This window comes from Ranitomeya variabilis, chromosome 4, assembly GCF_051348905.1.
Source record: "Ranitomeya variabilis isolate aRanVar5 chromosome 4, aRanVar5.hap1, whole genome shotgun sequence".
Taxonomy (NCBI): Eukaryota; Metazoa; Chordata; class Amphibia; order Anura; family Dendrobatidae; genus Ranitomeya; species Ranitomeya variabilis.
In genome coordinates, this window is record NC_135235.1 from 719,596,444 (window position 1) to 719,616,629 (window position 20,186).

Genomic DNA, 20,186 nt, shown 5'->3' on the forward strand with positions numbered 1-20,186 from the left:
AAACCAAGGTAGCGGAACTAGCCCGATTATTAAGGGCAAACTCAGCCAACGGCAAGAAGGTCACCCAATCATCCTGATCTGCAGAAACAAAACACCTCAAATAAGCCTCCAGAGTCTGATTAGTTCGCTCCGTTTGTCCATTAGTTTGAGGATGAAAGGCAGACGAAAACGACAAATCAATGCCCATCTTAGCACAAAAGGATCGCCAGAACCTGGAAACAAACTGGGATCCTCTGTCAGACACGATATTCTCAGGAATGACGTGTAAACGAACCACATTCTGAAAGAACAAGGGAACCAGATCGGAAGAGGAAGGCAGTTTAGGCAAAGATACCAAATGGACCATCTTGGAAAAGCGATCACATACCACCCAGATGACAGACATACCTTGAGACACCGGAAGATCTGAAATGAAATCCATGGAAATGTGTGTCCAAGGCCTCTTCGGGACAGGCAAGGGCAAGAGCAAGCCGCTGGCACGAGAACAGCAAGGCTTAGCCCGAGCACAAGTCCCACAGGACTGCACAAATGACCGCACATCCCGTGACAAGGAAGGCCACCAAAAGGACCTAGCCACCAGATCTCTGGTGCCAAAAATTCCCGGATGCCCTGCCAACACCGAGGAATGAACCTCGGAAATGACTCTGCTGGTCCACTTATCAGGAACAAACAGTCTGTCAGGTGGACAAGAGTCAGGTCTACCAGCCTGAAATCTCTGCAACACACGTCGCAAATCCGGAGAAATGGCTGACAAGATTACTCCCTCTTTAAGAATACCAACTGGTTCTGCGACTCCAGGAGAGTCAGGCACAAAGCTCCTTGAAAGAGCATCAGCCTTCACATTCTTTGAACCTGGTAAATACGAGACCACAAAGTCAAAACGGGAGAAAAACAATGACCAACGGGCCTGTCTAGGATTCAGGCGTTTAGCAGACTCGAGATACATCAGATTTTTGTGATCAGTCAAGACCACCACACGATGCTTAGCACCCTCGAGCCAATGACGCCACTCCTCAAATGCCCACTTCATGGCCAGCAACTCCCGATTGCCAACATCATAATTCCGCTCAGCAGGCGAAAACTTCCTAGAGAAGAAAGCACATGGTCTCATTACAGAGCAACCAGGGCCTCTCTGCGACAAAACGGCCCCTGCCCCAATCTCAGAAGCATCCACTTCAACCTGAAAGGGAAGTGAGACATCAGGCTGGCACAAAACAGGCGCTGAAGTAAACCGGCGCTTCAACTCTTGAAAAGCTTCCACGGCTGCAGGAGCCCAGTTAGCAACATCAGAACCTTTCTTGGTCATATCCGTCAAAGGTTTAACAACGCTAGAAAAATTAGCGATAAAACGACGGTAGAAGTTAGCAAAACCCAAGAACTTCTGAAGACTCTTAACTGACGTGGGTTGAGTCCAATCATGAATAGCTCGGACCTTGACTGGGTCCATCTCCACCGCAGAAGGGGAAAAAATAAAACCCAAAAAGGGAACCTTCTGTACTCCAAAGAGACACTTTGAGCCCTTAACAAACAAAGCATTCTCACGCAAAACCTGAAACACCATCCTGACCTGCTCTACATGCGAGTCCCAATCATCAGAAAAAAACAGAATATCATCCAGATAAACAATCATAAATTTATCCAGATACTTCCGGAAAATATCATGCATAAAGGACTGAAACACTGAAGGAGCATTAGAGAGCCCGAAAGGCATCACCAAGTACTCAAAATGACCTTCGGGCGTATTAAATGCAGTTTTCCATTCATCTCCTTGCTTAATGTGCGCAAGGTTGTACGCACCACGAAGATCTATCTTGGTGAACCACTTGGCACCTTTAATCCGGGCAAACAAGTCCGACAACAGAGGCAAAGGATACTGAAATTTAACAGTGATTTTATTCAGAAGCCGATAGTCAATACAAGGTCTCAAAGATCCGTCCTTCTTGGTCACAAAAAAGAATCCCGCACCAAGAGAGGAAGAGGATGGATGGATATGCCCCTTCTCCAGAGATTCCTTGATATACGAACGCATTGCGGTATGCTCAGGTACAGACAGATTAAATAATCTTCCCTTAGGAAATTTACTACCTGGAATCAAATCTATAGCGCAGTCACAGTCCCTATGAGGAGGAAGAGCACTGGAGCTGGACTCGCTGAATACATCCTGGTAATCAGACAAATACTCAGGAACTTCCGAAGGAGTAGAGGAAGCAATAGACACCGGCGGGGAGTCACCATGAATTCCCTGACAGCCCCAACTTGACACAGACATTGCCTTCCAATCCAAGACTGGATTATGGGTCTGTAACCATGGCAGACCCAAAACGACCAAATCATGCATTTTATGCAGAACAAGAAAACGAATCACCTCCCGATGTTCAGGAGTCATGCACATGGTTACCTGTGTCCAAAACTCCGGTTTATTTTCCGCCAATGGCGTTGCATCAATACCTCTAAGAGGGATAGGATTTGCCAATGGCTCAAGAACAAAACCACAACGCTTGGCAAACGACAGATCCATAAGACTCAGGGCAGCACCTGAATCCACAAACGCCATAACAGGGTAGGAGGACAATGAGCAAATTAAAGTCACAGACAAAATAAATTTAGGTTGCAAATTACCAATGGCGACAGGACTAACAACCCTAGTTAGGCGTTTAGAGCATGCTGATATAACATGTGTAGAATCACCACAGTAAAAACAACCCATTCTGACGTCTATGATTTTTCCGTTCATTTCTAGTCTGAATTCTACCACATTGCATTAAATTGTTTGTTCAGACAACACCACCAGAGGATTCGCGGCTTTGCGCTCCCGCAAACGCCGGTCAATTTGAATAGCCAGCGCCATGGAATCATTCAGACCTGTAGGAATGGAGAAACCCACCATCACATTCTTAATGGCTTCAGAAATGCCATTTCTGAAATTTGCGGCCAGAGCACACTCATTCCACTGAGTAAGCACGGACCATTTCCGAAATTTTTGGCAATACACTTCAGCTTCATCCTGCCCCGGAGAAATAGCCAACAAGGCTTTTTCTGCCTGAATTTCAAGATTGGGTTCCTCGTAAAGCAATCCGAGCGCCAGAAAAAACGCATCGACATTTGCCAATGCCGGATCTCCTGGCGCTAGCGAGAAGGCCCAATCCTGAGGGTCGCCCCGTAAGAAAGAGATAACAATTTTTACTTGCTGAGCTGAATCTCCAGATGAATGGGGTCTCAGAGATAGAAACAATTTACAATTATTCCTGAAATTCCTAAACTTAAATCGGTCTCCAGAGAACAGCTCAGGAATAGGTATTTTAGGTTCAGACATTGGACTACTGGTAACAAAATCTTGTATACCCTGCACACGAGCAGCAAGCTGATCCACACTTGTAATCAAAGTCTGGACATTCATGTCTGCAGCAAGCACAAGCCACTCAGAGGTAAAGGAGGAAAAAAGAGAGGAAAGAAAAAAAAAAAACTCAGACTTTCCTTTCTTGTAATCCCACTTCTGCAATGCATTAAACATTCAACCTTGGCCTGGCATACTGTTATGACCCCAATGGCAGAGGGTCTCAAAAATACATACCAAGTCTGCAAACACAAAAAAACAGCTCATAGGGCAGTGGTAACTGGGCTGACCATATATCTAATCCTAGCACCACAAATAGCAGCAGCCGGGGAACGTGCCTACGTTGGTTCTAGACGTCTCGCGCCAGCCGGAGAACTAACTAACCCTAGAAGGGAAAAGATAGACCTTTCTTGCCTCCAGAGAAAAGACCCCAAAAGTTGGATACAAGCCCCCAACAAATAATAACGGTGAGGTAAGGAGAAAAGACAAACGTAAGAATGAACTAGATATTTAGCAAAGAGAGGCCCACTGACTAATAGCAGAATATAGTAAGATGACTTATACGGTCAGCAAAAACCCTATCAAAATTTCCACGCTGGATATTCAAGAACCCCCGAACCGTCTAACGGCCCGGGGGAGAACACCAGCCCCCTAGAGCTTCCAGCAGAATCAGGAATCACATTTAGTACAAGCTGGACAAAAAATAATAGCAATGCAAATAACTAAAAAACAAGGAAGCAAGACTTAGCTTAATTTTGCAAGATCCAGGACCAGCAGACAGGAGCAAACAGAAAGGAACTGATTACAACGATGCCAGGCACTGGACTGAGTATCCAGGAAGTTTATATAGCAACACCCCTGGACTAACGACCCAGGTGGGTGCCAAACTGAGGAAAGACAATCCCAGAGTCATATCACTAGTGACCACAAGAGGGAGCCAAAAAAGTCTAATTCACAACAGGCAGTGCAGTCTCTCAGCTTATCAGCAGTGCACACACACACAGCAATGTGCATGTGATGCACACAAGCAAGGGCATGTGTCATTGGCTGTGTATGTCACATATCCTTGCCCTATAAGAACCAGCCATTTGCCCCGTCGCCACCATTTCCTCACTGCTGCAGCTTAGTGTTAGATGGCACCGCTGCTGCTGTGGGCGCTATAGAGTATAAGAGTGTTTTTTTTTGGAGCGAATTGTCAGAGAGATAGGTTTAGGGAGTCGGGACTAGTTGTAATATCAGCCCTTTTCAGGGTAGGTTACAGCAGTTCATAGCACTGTTTGGAAGGCAGGTCTGAGCCAGTGCTGTGCAAGTGTTTGTCACAGCATTTGGTGTAATCTAGCTCAGCCAATCCTTTTGGGCTTTAGCATTGTCTGATAGTCATCTGAGTAGCCCGCCTGTGAAGCTAGCTACACCGCCTGTGTATCTCAATTTTTACTGCATCTTAGGCTACTTTCACACTAGCGTCGGGCTCGGCCCGTCGCAGTGCGTTGGGCCGAGGTCACCGACGCTAGCGTTGTCTCCGCCGCACAACGGGGGCAGCGGATGCATTTTTCCAGCGCATCCGCTGCCCCATTGTGAGGTGCGGGGAGGTGGGGGGCGGAGTTCCGGCCGCGCATGCGCGGTCGGAAATGGCGGACCGTCGGCCGCAAAAAACGTTACATGTAACGTTTTTTGCAGCCGACGGTCTGCCACAACACGGCACAACCGTCGCACGACGGTTGCGACGTGTGGCAATGCGTCGCAATGCGTCGCTAATGTTAGTCAATGCAGAAAAAACGCACTTTTGCAGGATGCGTTTTTTCGGCAAAACGACGCATTGCGACGTACTGCAAAAAACGCTAGTGTGAAAGTAGCCTTACCCAGTAAATCATTTTGGGGTTTTGGGCTTAGTAGCAGTGTCTGCACGTCAGCAGAGTAGCCCGCCTGTGAAGCTAGTTACACCACCTGTGTATCTCTAATTTCACTGCATCTAATCCAGTTAATAGTTTAGGGCCTAGGAGCAGTGTCTGCACGTCAGCAGAGTAGCCAGCCTGTGAAACTAACTATACCGCCTGTGTATCTCTATTTTTACTGCATCTAATCCAGTTAATAGTTTTTGGCCTAGGAGCAGTGTCTGCACGTCAGCAGAGTAGCCCGCCTGTGCAACTAACTATACCGCCTGTATATCTCAATTTTTACTGCATCTAATCCAGTTAATAGTTTTGGGCCTAGGAGCAGTGTCTGCACTGTCCGACGAGCCCTGGTGCAATACGTTATGACATATAGCCTGGGCCAATGAGCTCAAGAGGTAGGGCAAATCACACTGCAGGAGTGGTCTCATATCAGGGACCTATGCACCCTTATGCACAGTTTTGAAATAGCAACGGAGATGTTTAGTGCTGACGATGCCATTATCAGCATGACCATTCCGGTGATTTACATGCTGGAGCACGCCTTACACAGTGTTCGGAGTCAGGTGGTGGAACAAGAGGAGGAGGAGGAACAGGAGGAGTCGTATGCGGAAGGGATAATATCTCCAAGTTCAAGAAGGTTGGCAGCACCAAGGCGGCTGGCATTGGAGGCTGGGGGAGAGGGATTACCGAGGGCGCATGGTAGCAGCCAAACTGTTGAGGAAGGTGCAGGAGGCGAGGAAGAAGACTCATCAGATGAGGGAGACCTTGATCAAATTTCTGTTGTGCATGGTTGGGGGGAGAGGGCAGACGAAGGAAGCATGATTCTCACCTCGCCACCACCAAGACAAGAAGGACTTGGTCCTCCTGGATGCACAAGACACATGAGTGCCTTCTTGCTGCACTACCTGCAACATGACCCTCGGATTGTCAGAATCCGAAGTAATGCCGACTACTGGGTTGCCAAATTCTTAGATCCCCAGTACAAAAGCTAATTTGGCAAAATAATTCCTGCCATAGAAAGGGATTCACGCATGCAGGAGTATCAGCAGAGACTGTTACAGAATCTAACATCTGCTTTTCCACAAAACACCAGTGGTTCACGTAGTCAGTCTCTGAGTTCTAACTTGCCAACCGTTGGACTATCGAGTCATCACTCTAACCGTAACAGTAACATCGTATCTGGTGGTAACAGCAATTTTTTCCAATTGTTTCAAGATTTTTTTAGACCATCCTTTGCAAGGCCACAGGAGACAAGAAGTCTGACGCACAGCCAACGCCTAGAGAGGATGGTACAAGAGAATCTCCAAGATAACATCGATGCCATGACTGTGGAACTGGACCCTTGCTCATTTTGGGCTTCGAATCTTGAAAAATGGCCTGAGCTCGCCACTCACGCCTTGGAAATCTTGTCGTGCCCCGCTGCCAGCGTTCTCTCTGAACGTGTGTTCAGTGCTGCTGGTGGTGTGCTGAGAGATAAGCGCACGCGGCTGTCCAGTGACAATGTAGACAGACTAACGTTCATCAAGATGAACAAATCCTGGATCCGCAAGGACTTTTCTACCCCTGTGTCATCTTGGGGAGACTAAAAGCTTGATGATTTTTGAAAATCACCTCACCAACCGTTTTAAAAAAACTCTGGCGAAATTGATGCCACTTAAGTGGTGTCTGTGGCCGAATTTTTTAAAAAAATGGAGGCTCTTTTATTTAGTCCCCTTGCTGAGTTTTACATGACGTTGCCATCATCCTTTCCAGGTGGGTGGGGTCGTCTGCAGAGTTGTTTACTCATACTATGGCCTGGGATTCAGAGGTCTGCTCCAAAGCTTCAGTGTCTGCTAGTCAGCAGAGAAACCCTGACACCCACCGCCTGTTTACCTAAGTACTATTTTTAAGGCATCTAGCCCGGGAAATCCTTTTGGGCCTAGTAGAATTTAGTGCTACTCAGCAGCGTACCCCACCCATGAAGCAAGCTACACTGCCTTTTTACCTAACTACTATTTTGTAACGGCATCTGTTATGATCCCAATGGCAGGGGACCTCAAAGATTACAGCAAAGTCTGCAAAACATAAATTCCAGCTCATAGGGAAGTGGTAACTAGGCTGACCATATACCTGATCCTAGCGCAAACACTAACAGCAGCCGGGGAACGTGCCTACGTTGATTCTAGACGTCTCGCGCCAGCCGGAGAACTAACTACCCCTATCAGGGAAAATAAGACCTCTCTTGCCTCCAGAGAAAAGACCCCAAAGTAATACAAGCCCCCAACAAATAATAACGGTGAGGTAAGAAGAAAGGACAAACATAAGAATGAACTAGATTTAGCAAAGAGAGGCCCACTGACTAATAGCAGAATATAGTAAGAAGACTTATATGGTCAGCAAAAAACCCTGCAAAATATCCACGCTGAATATCCAAGAACCCCCAAACCGACTGACGGTGTGGGGGGAGAATATCAGCCCCCTTAGAGCTTCCAGCAATAACAGGAATCACATATTGTACAAGCTGGACAAAAATATGAACAATGCAAATGATCAAGAGTACGAAAGCAGGACTTAGCTTATCTTGCAAAGAACCAGGACCTGAAGACAGGAGCAAACAGAAGTGAACTGATTACAACGATGCCAGGCACTGGACTGAGAATCCAGGAAGTTTAAATAGCAACACCCCAGTCCTAACGAAGCAGGTGAGCACCAACCTGGTAAAAGACAATCCAAGTGCCAAATCACTAGTGACCACAAGAGGGAGCCAAAAAGTATAGTTCACAACAGTACCCCCCCTTTAAGGAGGGGTCACCGAACCCTCACCAAGACCACCAGGGCGACCAGGATGAGCAGCGTGGAAGGCACGAACCAAATCGGCCGCATGAACATCAGAGGCGGCCACCCAGGAATTATCCTCCTGACCATAGCCCTTCCATTTGACCAAATACTGGAGCCTCCGTCTAGAGAGACGAGAATCCAAGATCTTCTCTACCACGTACTCCAACTCGCCCTCAACCAACACCGGAGCAGGAGGCTCAACAGCAGGAACCACAGGCACAACGTACCGCCGCAACAAAGACCTATGGAACACGTTGTGAATGGCAAACGACACCGGAAGATCCAAACGAAAAGAAACCGGGTTAAGAACTTCCAAAATTTTATAAGGACCAATAAAGCGAGACTTAAACTTAGGAGAGGAAACCTTCAGAGGGACATACCGAGAAGACAACCAAACCAAATCCCCAACACGAAGTCGGGGGCCCACACCGCGGCGGCGGTTGGCAAAACGCTGAGCCTTCTCCTGTGACAACTTCAAGTTGTCCACCACATGATTCCAAATCCGCTGCAACCTATCCACCACGGAATCCACCCCAGGACAGTCAGAAGGCTCAACATGACCCGAGGAGAAACGAGGATGAAAACCAGAGTTGCAGAAGAATGGCGAAACCAAAGTAGCAGAACTAGCCCGATTATTAAGGGCAAACTCCGCCAATGGCAAGAAGGTCACCCAATCATCCTGGTCCGCAGAAACAAAACATCTCAAATAAGCCTCCAGTGTCTGATTAGTTCGCTCCGTTTGACCATTAGTCTGAGGATGGAAGGCAGATGAAAACGACAAATCAATGCCCATCTTAGCACAAAAAGATCACCAGAATCTGGACACAAACTGGGATCCTCTGTCGGACACGATATTCTCCGGAATGCCGTGTAAACGAACCACATTCTGAAAAAACAAAGGAACCAGATCGGAAGAGGAAGGCAACTTAGGCAAGGGTACCAAATGGACCATCTTGGAAAAACGATCACACACCACCCAGATGACAGACATTTTCTGAGACACTGGAAGATCCGAAATAAAATCCATGGAAATGTGCGTCCAAGGCCTTTTCGGGACAGGCAAAGGCAAAAGCAAACCGCTGGCACGAGAACAGCAAGGCTTAGCTCGAGCACAAATCCCACAAGACTGCACAAAGGAACGCACATCCCGCGACAAGGAAGGCCACCAGAAGGACCTAGCCACCAAATCTCTGGTACCAAAAATCCCAGGATGACCCGCCAACACCGAAGAATGAACCTCGGAAACAACTCTGCTGGTCCATCTATCCGGGACAAACAGTCTCTCTGGTGGACAACGGTTAGGTCTATCCGCCTGAAATTTCTGCAGCACTCGTCGCAAATCTGGAGAAATGGCAGACAAAATCACTCCCTCTCTGAGAATACCAGCCGGCTCAGAAACTCCCGGAGAGTCAGGCACAAAGCTCCTAGAAAGTGCATCAGCCTTCACGTTCTTCGAACCAGGCAGGTATGAGACCACGAAGTTGAAACGGGAGAAAAACAACGACCAACGAGCCTGTCTAGGATTCAGGCGCTTGGCAGATTCGAGGTAAATCAGATTTTTGTGATCAGTCAGGACCACCACACGATGTTTAGCTCCTTCGAGCCACTCCTCAAATGCCCACTTCATAGCCAACAACTCCCGATTACCAACATCATAATTTCGCACTGGAGGCGAAAATTTTCTAGAAAAGAAAGCACATGGCTTCATCACAGAGCCATCAGAGCTTCTCTGCGACAAAACAGCCCCTGCTCCAATCTCAGAAGCATCAACCTCGACCTGGAAGGGGAAAGAGACATCTGGCTGACATAAGACTGGAGCTGAAGAAAACCGGTGCTTCAGCTCCCGAAAGGCCTCCACGGCCGCAGGAGACCAATTAGTCACATCAGAACCCTTTTTGGTCAAATCCGTCAAAGGTTTAACCACGCTAGAAAAATTAGCGATGAAACGATGGTAAAAATTAGCAAAACCCAAGAACTTCTGAAGACTCTTAACAGACGTGGGCTGAGTCCAGTCATGAATAGCCTGGACCTTGACTGGGTCCATCTCCACAGTAGAAGGAGAAAAAATAAAACCCAAAAAGGAGACCTTCTGTACTCCGAAGAGGCATTTTTAGCCCTTCACAAATAAAGCATTAGCACACAGGACCTGAAACACCATCCTGACCTGCTTCACATGGGACTCCCAATCATCAGAAAAGACCAAAATGTCATCCAGATAAACAATCATAAATTTATCCAGATATTCTCGGAAAATGTCATGCATGAAGGACTGAAACACAGAAGGAGCATTAGAGAGTCCAAAAGGCATCACCTAGTACTCAAAATGGCCTTTGGGCGTATTAAATGCTGTTTTCCATTCATCTCCCTGCTTAATGCGCACAAGGTTATACACACCACGGAGATCTATCTTGGTGAACCAACTGGCACCCTTAATCCGAGCAAACAAATCATACAATAGTGGCAAAGGATACTGAAATTTTACTGTGATTTTATTCAGAAGACGATAATCTATACAAGGTCTCAAAGAACCATCCTTCTTGGCCACAAAAAAAGAATCCTGCACCAAGAGGGGAAGAGGATGGGCGAATATGTCCCTTCTCCAAAGACTCCTTTATATAACTCCGCATCGCGGCATGCTCTGGTATAGACAAATTAAAAAGTCGTCCCTTAGGGAATTTACTACCAGGAATTAAATTTATAGCACAGTCACAATCCCTATGAGGGGGCAGGGCACTGGACCTGGGCTCATCAAATACATCCTGGTAGTCAGACAAAAACTCAGGGACCTCAGAAGGAATGGAAGAAGCAATAGACACCAACGGAGTATCCCCATGAATTCCCTGACAACCCCAACTTGACACAGACATAGCTTTCCAATCTAAAACTGGATTATGAGCCTGCAGCCATGGCAGACCCAAAACGACAACATCATGCAAATTATGCAGAACAAGAAAGCGAATCACCTCCTGATGTACGGGAGTCATGCACATGGTCATTTGCGTCCAATACTGAGGCTTATTCTCAGCCAATGGCGTAGCATCAATTCCCCTCAGAGGAATAGGAAATTCCAAAGGCTCCAGGACAAAACCACAGCGCCTGGCAAACGACAAATCTATCAGATTCAGGGCAGCACCTGAATCCACAAAAGCCATAACCGAGTAGGACGACAAAGAACAAATCAAAGTAACAGACAAAATAAATTTAGGCTGTATAGTGCCAATGGTGACAGGTTTAGCGATCTTTTTTAAGCGTTTAGAGCATGCTGAGATAACATGAGTAGAATCACCACAGTAAAAGCACAACCCATTTTGACGTCTATGACTTTGTCGCTCAATTCTGGTCAGAGTTCGGTCACATTGCATAGACTCAGGTCTCTGTTCAGAAAATACAGCCAAAGGATGAGCAGATATGCGCTCCCGCAAACGCCGATCAACCTGAATGGCTAAAGCCATAGAATCACTCAGACTATTAGGGGTGGGAAACCCCACCATAACATTCTTAATGGCTTCAGAAAGACCTTCTCTGAAATTTGCAGCCAGGGCACACTCATTCCATTGAGTAAGCACTGACCATTTTCGAAATTTTTGACAATACACCTCTGCTTCATCCTGACCTTGAGATAGAGCCAGCAACGCTTTTTCTGCCTGATTCTCAAGATTAGGCTCCTCATAAAGCAGACCAAGAGCCCGAAAAAATGCATCTACATTAAGCAATGCAGGATCTCCTGGCGCCAGAGAGAAAGCCCAATCCTGAGGGTCGCCACGCAACAAGGAGATAACAATTTTAACTTGCTGAGCGGAATCACCAGAGGAACGAGGTCTCAGAGATAGAAATAACATACAATTATTCTTAAAATTTAGAAACCTAGATCTATCTCCAGAAAACAACTCAGGAATGGGTATCTTTGGTTCTGACATAGGGCTATGAATAACAAAATCCTGAATACTTTGCACCCGTGCAGTAAGATGATCCACACTAGAAGTCAGAGTCTGAATATTCATGTCTGCAGCTGAGCTCAAAACCACCCAGAGTTCAAGGGGATGAAAGAAGCTAAACAGACTGCAGCAAAGGAAAAGAGGGAGAAAAAAAAAAAAAAGTACTCAGGTCTTCTTTTAATCCCACTTCTGCGATGCATTAAACACTTTTTGGCCTGCTATACTGTTATGATCCTTAGTGGTTGAGGATCACAAATTACTCCAGCAAGGTAACTAAAATAGGACAAGCTCTAGGGAGGTGGAAAACTGGATTGACCTCAAATCTGAACCTATCCAAACACACTAGAGGTAGCCGGTGAACGTGCCTAAAATTCCTAGATGTCTCAAGCCAGCCTGAGGAACTAACTACCCCTAGAGAGAAAGAAAGACCTCTCTTGCCTCCAGAGAAATAATCCCCAAAGATATAGAAGCCCCCAACAGATAATAACGGTTAGGTAAGAGGAAGGCACATACACAGGGGTGAAAGCAGATTCAGCAAATGAGGCCCACTAACACTAGATAGCAGAAAATAGAAAAGGGATCTATGCGGTCAGTAAAAAACCCTTACAAAAATATCCACACTGAGATTTCAAGAACCCCCGCACCAACTAACGGTGTGGGGGAAGAAACTCAGTCCCCTTAGAGCAACCAGCAAGCACAGAAATCACATTTTAGCAAGCTGGACAAAAAAACATGATGAACACTGATAAACAGAAAAATGAACAAACAAGAACTTAGCTTGACTTGGAGAGACTGGGAGCAAGGTAGTCACAAGGAATCTGAAGAGCACTGAATACATTGATAGCAGGCAAGGAACTGAGTATCCAGGTGAGTTAAATAGGAAACCAACCAAGGATAACGAACCAGCTGATGCAGCCAACCTGCAGAAAGACAACACTACACAGTACCGCTTGTGACCACCAGAGGGAGCCCAAAAATAGAGTTCACAACACACCGCTATGCACCCCGTCCACTGCCCTGATGCTCAGGTCAGAGGGCGCGGTGAAGCAATTAGTGTGCGCTGTCCTCTGCCTGCGCAGTCAGTGCAGTGGACGGGGAACATAGCGGTGGCTGGCGGCGGTGGAACGGGGAGCAAGTGAATATAGAAAGTGCCGGGGGCCTGAGCGACGAGTATCTGATTTTTTTTCTTTTTTTTTATCGCAGCAATAGCATATGGGGCAAATGACTGTATGGAGCATCTTATGGGGCCATAATCAGCATTTCTGGAGCATTACATGGGGCAAATGACTGTATGGAGAATCTTATGGGGCCATAATCAGCATTTATGGAGCATTATATGGGGCAAATGACTGTATGGAGCATCTTATGGGGCCATAATCAGCATTTGTGGAGCATTATATGAGGCGAATATCTGTTCGGAGCATCTTATGTGGCCATAATCAGCATTTGTGCAGCATTATATGGGGCATATTTTGTATGGAGTATCTTATGGGGGCCCATCATGAACTGTATGGAGCATTATATGGGGCTCCTGATTCAATATGGATATTCAAAAACACTTAACCTACTGATGTCTCGATTAATTTTTCTTTTATTTGTATCTATTTTTATTTTTGACATTTACCGGTAGCTGCTGCATTTTCCACACTAGGCTTATACTCGAGTCATTAAGTTTTCCCAGTTTTTTGTGGCAAAATTAGGGGTCTTGGCTTATACTCGGGTCGGCTTATACTCAAGTATATACGTTAATTCTGATTGTGCAGTAATCTCTCCTGAAATGGGGGCGCTAATACTTTCTCTACTCTTCTGGTCAGGACTCATAGTAGCTCCAGTAGTCCACCATAAATGAGTGCAACTCCAGTTTAGTGTTGGAGTTCTCCCCTCATACATATGTTGTTGTTGAGGATGTAACTTTTCATTCTGCATGATAGTTTGATTGTGGTGGGATCGGCCTGCCTCACTTATCTGAGTCTGTAACTCCCTGGAAGTGTTTAGAAAAAGGTTTCAGTTACCCAATGCCTGAGATCTAAATTTAAGATCCCTCAGCTCTGCACTATTATAAAAAGTTTTATTTAAATGTTTAATATTTCTTCTTGACATTTATCTGACAGAAAATATTGGTCCTTACGATAGTTTATATTGCTTAGAGCCACAGAGTCCCATACTCCAATTACTCCAGAGACGTTTCAGCACTACTCATTTTTTTTTCCTGAGGATAAAGTTCAGCTTGATCATTTCAGTAGATGTGTTATTGTCTATAGTCACCGTTTTGCCCATTACCCTTTAACTTCTTTAACCCCTCTACATGGATTTGGACTTACACAGAGACCCCTAGGCTTGAAGCCCAGTGTTACCTACTGTTCTGTGTAGTAAGATGGGAAGAAGAATAGACAGATAACCGTGTCAGAACCTAGAGGCCAGAGAAAATAATAACTCAGGAGACATAGGAGTAGTCAGTAAACAGGCCGGGGTCACAACAGGAAACAAATACACAAGCCAGTAGCTGAGCACAGAGGACTGAACTAGAGGAGATCAAGGCTGTATCTGGCAGATTCCGGCAATATGCTTCAAGCTGTAGTAAGGTGTGGGGCTTTTGAAGTCCAACTCTGATTTTCCAAGGTGTTCGCAATCTCAGGCGGACATATTGCATATGCTTTGGGATTGTCGCAGATTTTGTCCTATTGGATTGTAGTGTTCAACTGCATTGGAGTGGTGTACGGGTGCTTTATCCCTAGGGATGGATCCGTTGATATCTATATTAGGGTATGTGGAGGAAATATTAACTGACAATACGACTAAAATTGTAATTGCAAGATTGTTTGCAGCAAGGAAACTGATTGCAAAATATTGGGTTAGAGAGGAGCCTCCGTCCAGACGTGAATTCATTGCTCAAACGAACCACATAAATGAGCTTGAGAAAAACATTACACCAGGAGGGACAAGCTGAATTTCTTCCATAAATTATGACATCCGTGGTTGGATAGGATTAATTAATGTTATACCAGTATATAGTATTATAGAGTACAACTTATGGTAAACTGGAACTCTGTTTGATATTGTCAACTATGGACGAATTATTGTTTGCTCCTGATATCGTCTCCATCGGGGGGTTAATTTACTGTAAAACATAAAATGAGTATGAACATGTGATCTGTTGTAAATCTTGTTATGGATATTACAAATTTATCTGATTAAAAAGGTGTGGTGCTTTCCAATTGGCTAAAACAGGGAGCAGATTACTGCAGCTGACAGCCCACACACCCATACTGCCAGACTGGATGGTACTACAGATACCAGGCACCCTAATCTTAGAGCCTGCACCGCCAAGAGCTTCTGGTTCCAACCCCACCTCTGTTACTAGCATCGCCTGCAGAATTAGTAAGCCGCGTCTGGTGTCCGAAGCAGACATTGCAGGAGCAGATCCCAGAGAAGATGTGGCACACCATTTGCAGAATCCCTAATATGACAAAATTGCAGAAAACCAGATCAGATGAAATCCCTATACAGTGACTCCATTTTGTAAATTATAACCCTCAATAAATTAGTCTATAGGAATAGTGACTATTTTGACTGCACTGCAGTTTCCAGATATTAGCACGCGCAGTGGATGTTGGAGAGTGAAAATTGCAAATATCCCAAGTTATTACCCAACACATAGTGCCCAGATTGTGCTCCAGGAGATACACATGCTGTAAAATAAGTGGTTTCTTCTCACTATAGTAATGCCAAAAGCATGGATGCTTAGTGTGGTTTTGAGCGCAGTCTAGTAAACTGTAAACTGTCATTGTCTTGGTGAATAATTTAATAATTTTGCATAACTTACCATTTTTACAGACCTTTTAAGTAGAAATGTTCAAAAATATAGATTCAAGGATATTTTATTCTAAAATAATAATTGGTTTTATTTTTGGCAGATGACCGTACCAGGAGATCAGCAGGACAGCTGACATCTTCAGTGTTTAAATCAGATAATCTTGAGATCCCACAGAATACAATTGAAGTGAATGCCTTTACTCCAAATATACCATCATCCCTTCACAGCAAAGATCTGTCATCTGATCATATGGAACTGGTCCTTTCTTCTGATTCATTGCCTAGTACTAATGAAAATCAAAGTCACAAAATAAGCATTAAAAATCGAACTGCTCCTAAAGCAATGAAGACATTTTCATATTCAGAATATGGAAATAGTTTTCCCCTAGAAAAGTCATTTCACAAACAACAAAAACTTCACAAAGCAGACAATAGATTTTCTTGTTCCAAGGGTGGGAGATGTTTTAACCAGAAATCAGATTTTGTCAGTCACCAGAGCATTCACACAGGGAAGAAGCCATTTTCATGTTCAGAATGTGGGAAATGTTTTATTCGGAAAGCGCAGCTTGTTACCCACCAAAGAACCCACACAGGAGAGAAGCCTTTTTCCTGTTCAGAATGTGGGAAATGTTTTAACCACAAAGCGAATCTTGTTAGCCACCAGAAAACCCACAGAGGGGAGAAGCCTTTTTCCTGTTCAGAATGTGGGAAATGTTTTATTCGAAAAGAGCAGCTTGTTACCCACCTAAGAACCCACACAGGAGAGAAGCCTTTTTCCTGTTCAGAATGTGGGAAATGTTTTAACCACAAAGCGAATCTTGTTAGCCACCAGAAAACCCACAGAGGGGAGAAGCCTTTTTCCTGTTCAGAATGTGGGAAATGTTTTAACCACAAAGTGAATCTTGTTAGCCACCAGAAAACCCACAGAGGGGAGAAGCCTTTTTCCTGTTCAGAATGTGGGAAATGTTTTCTAGCTAAATCATTACTTGTCAGACATCATAGATCTCACACAGGGGAGAAGCCTTTTTCCTGTTCAGAATGTGGGAAATGTTTTAACCACAAAGTGAATCTTGTTAGCCACCAGAAAACCCACAGAGGGGAGAAGCCTTTTTCCTGTTCAGAATGTGGGAAATGTTTTCTAGCTAAATCATTACTTGTCAGACATCATAGATCGCACACAGGGGAGAAGCCTTTTTCCTGTTCAGAATGTGGGAAATGTTTTCTAGCTAAATCATTTCTTGTCAGACATCATAGATCTCACACAGGGGAGAAGCCTTTTTCCTGTTCAGAATGTGGGAAATGTTTTAACCACAAAGCGCATCTTGTTAGCCACCAGAAAACCCACACAGGGGAGAAGCCTTTTTCCTGTTCAGAATGTGGGAAATGTTTTACCAGGAAAGCGAATCTTGATAGCCACCATAAAACCCACACAGGGGAGAAGCCTTTTTCCTGTTCAGAATGTGGGAAATGTTTTAACCAAATAGCAAATCTTGTTAGCCACCAGAAAACCCACACAGGGGAGAAGCCTTTTTCCTGTTCAGAATGTGGGAAGTGTTTTAACCAGAAATCGAATCTTGTTAGCCACCAGAAATCTCACACAGGGGAGAAGCCTTTTTCCTGTTCAGAATGTGTGAAATTTTTCAACCACAAAGCGCATCTTGTAAGCCACCAGAAAACCCACACAGGGGAGAAGCCTTTTTCCTGTTCAGAATGTGGGAAATGTTTTACCAGGAAAGCGAATCTTGATAGCCACCAGAAAATCCACACAGGGGAGAAGCCTTATTCCTGTTCAGAATGTGGGAAATGTTTTCACCAGAAATCGAATCTTGTTAGCCACCAGAAAACCCACACAGGGGAGAAGCCTTTTTCCTGTTCAGAATGTGGGAAATGTTTTAACCAGAAATCAAATTTTGTTAGCCACCAAAAATCCCACACAGGGGAGAAGCCTTTTTCCTGTTCAGAATGTGGGAAATGTTTTAACCACAAAGCGCATCTTGTTAGCCACCAGAAAACCCACACAGGGGAGAAGCCTTTTTCCTGTTCAGAATGTGGGAAATGTTTTACCAGGAAAGCGAATCTTGATAGCCACCAGAAAATCCACACAGGGGAGAAGCCTTTTTCCTGTTCAGAATGTGGGAAATGTTTTAACCAGAAATCGAATCTTGTTAGCCACCGGAAAACCCACACAGGGGAGAAGCCTTTTTCTTTTTCAGAATGTGGGAAATGTTTTGTGAAGAAACCATCTCTTTCTAGCCACCAAAGAATTCACACAGGGGAGAAGATTTTTTTAAGTTCTTAATTGTTTTTACATAGTCACATACAAGTGCTTCTAACTAAATTAGAATATTATCAAAAATTTAATTTATTTCACTTCTTCAGTGCAAAAAATTAAACTCTTATATTAGTCATTACAGAGTGATATACCTCAAGCGTTTATTTCTGTTGATGGCAATATCCTATAGCCAATGAAAACCCAAAAGTCATTATGTCAGTAAATTAGAATAAAAACAACTGCAGTGGCTTCCTAAACATTTAAAAAAGGTCCCTTAGTCTGTTTCAGTAGGCTCCACAATCATGAGGAAGACTGCTGACTGGACAGATGTCTAGAAGGCAGTCATTGACACACTCCAGAAGGAGGGTAAGCCACTGTAAAATATTAGCATTTCAATAATAAAAAAATATAGATTACTTAACATATGCAGGTTCTAACTAGCAAATAGATACTCTGTATATTGAGAGAATGAGTTAATTCTGAGGATTTTGGACGATACATCTTTTCTCTGTTTGTCAGAACTATAGGGCTTTTGTCAGAACTGTTAATATGTGGCTATTTGGAGATAGTAAATGGTTCTTAAAGGTCACAGGCTATAGGCTTAAGCATTTCAAAATGAGGTAATGTACAAATAACTAATATGCATATTCCGCAAGTTACTAGTGTTCTTCTAATATGGTAGAGGCTATGAACATAGAGGCAGATCATCTTATGTTGTTATGAGACATGAAAAATAGAAACCAATGTAAGTCTGTGGGTCAAAATAGTATATAAGCCGACCTAACTCTTGTTCAGGAGATCTCTCATACTTTACGAATCTCCAACCCGGACCACATCAACTTCAAGACCATATGTAAGAACTACTGAATGCTTGTTTTCTCGTTTATAATCTAATACTTATTTTTGGGTGCTATGAACTTACTTTTCTTCATTTTTGTAATCACTTTTTGAATAAACATTAAACAAGATTTGTTTTATCCACATAATTCAATATTGCGTTCCTTTCTATCCTCACCGTGCTCTTACTTAAAAAAAAAAGTAAGAAAGTGTTATTTTTTTTCTAACATTTTGGGGAGCCCAGCCAAATTTGATTTTTGTGCTATTTTGGGTGGATTCCTTTCGATTGCACACAGGGGGAGGAGAGCTCTGCTAAACACCTGTTATTCAAGGCGCAGGAATTCCACTATTTCACGTCACAAGGATCAGGCAGAGCCTACAGAGGAGTGAAGATTTGTGTCTCCAACCATAAAGAGCTGCATGTGTCCCATACAGGCGGAGGTCTGAGGAGTCAGTAAAGATACGGAGGACCATCCATTGACGGTTGGATCAATCCACTAGAGGAAAAGACATTACATAGGTGAGAAAATGGATTTATTCATGATTATTCTAGGAAAAGTAATATAGAGTTTCTTTGTTCATAGCCATACAGATTCACAATTATGGTCTAGTTTGTATAGCCAATGTGAAGCTGAGAATCTTAAAATTGATAAGAGTTTTTTCTCAGTAAAACAAGGTACAGAGAAAGCTTCAAAATGTCACACACATGGTCCGAGTGTACAATAATTTAGTCTTTGAGAAAACTGAAACACAAATACATAAAGCATGTACTATCACACAGGACATTGGTCATACTGACAACCAAGGTAACACACAAGAGTCTGACGGGGATTACTTCGATTGTCCAAATTGCTTGATATTGTCAGAACATAATGAACAATTGGAAGATCAAATTGATACTTAAACAGAATTATTGTCCAAATTGCACCAAGATATAAAAAAGGCTTCTGTTGTTACACGATCAAACAGGAAGACAATGCCGCTGCATCATTTGTACCAGACACACAAAATCCAGATGTTTCAGTAGAAGATTTACAGGCAGATGAACTACAACAGAAAAAATTCCATGACAGAGCAGCACAAATTAATCTGAAAATACACGATCAGTTAATGAAAATTGTAAAAGACATTCCAAACTTCAATGACAAGATGGATGCCTTTTATAGTGCGGACATTTTTGAATCAAACACAGATAAATTCAAGCTTAATGATGAACAAAAAAACAAGATATTCAAAGTATGGTTACCCTCACATATGGGAAAAAGGTTACAGACCACACCCAGATT

General features: G+C 44.0%; 1 protein-coding gene across 1 annotated transcript in view; it reads left to right on the forward strand.

Annotated features, from left to right (window-relative positions):
- LOC143766624 (uncharacterized) overlaps positions 1–19,063 on the forward strand; it is a 30,510-nt gene extending 11,447 nt beyond the window's left edge. The window contains exon 7 of the mRNA XM_077254429.1: positions 15,893–19,063. Within this exon, the coding sequence (XP_077110544.1) occupies positions 15,893–18,090 (2,198 nt within the window). The 3' untranslated portion in view covers positions 18,091–19,063. The remainder of the gene's footprint in view (positions 1–15,892) is intronic.
- Positions 19,064–20,186: the final 1,123 nt, after the last annotated feature.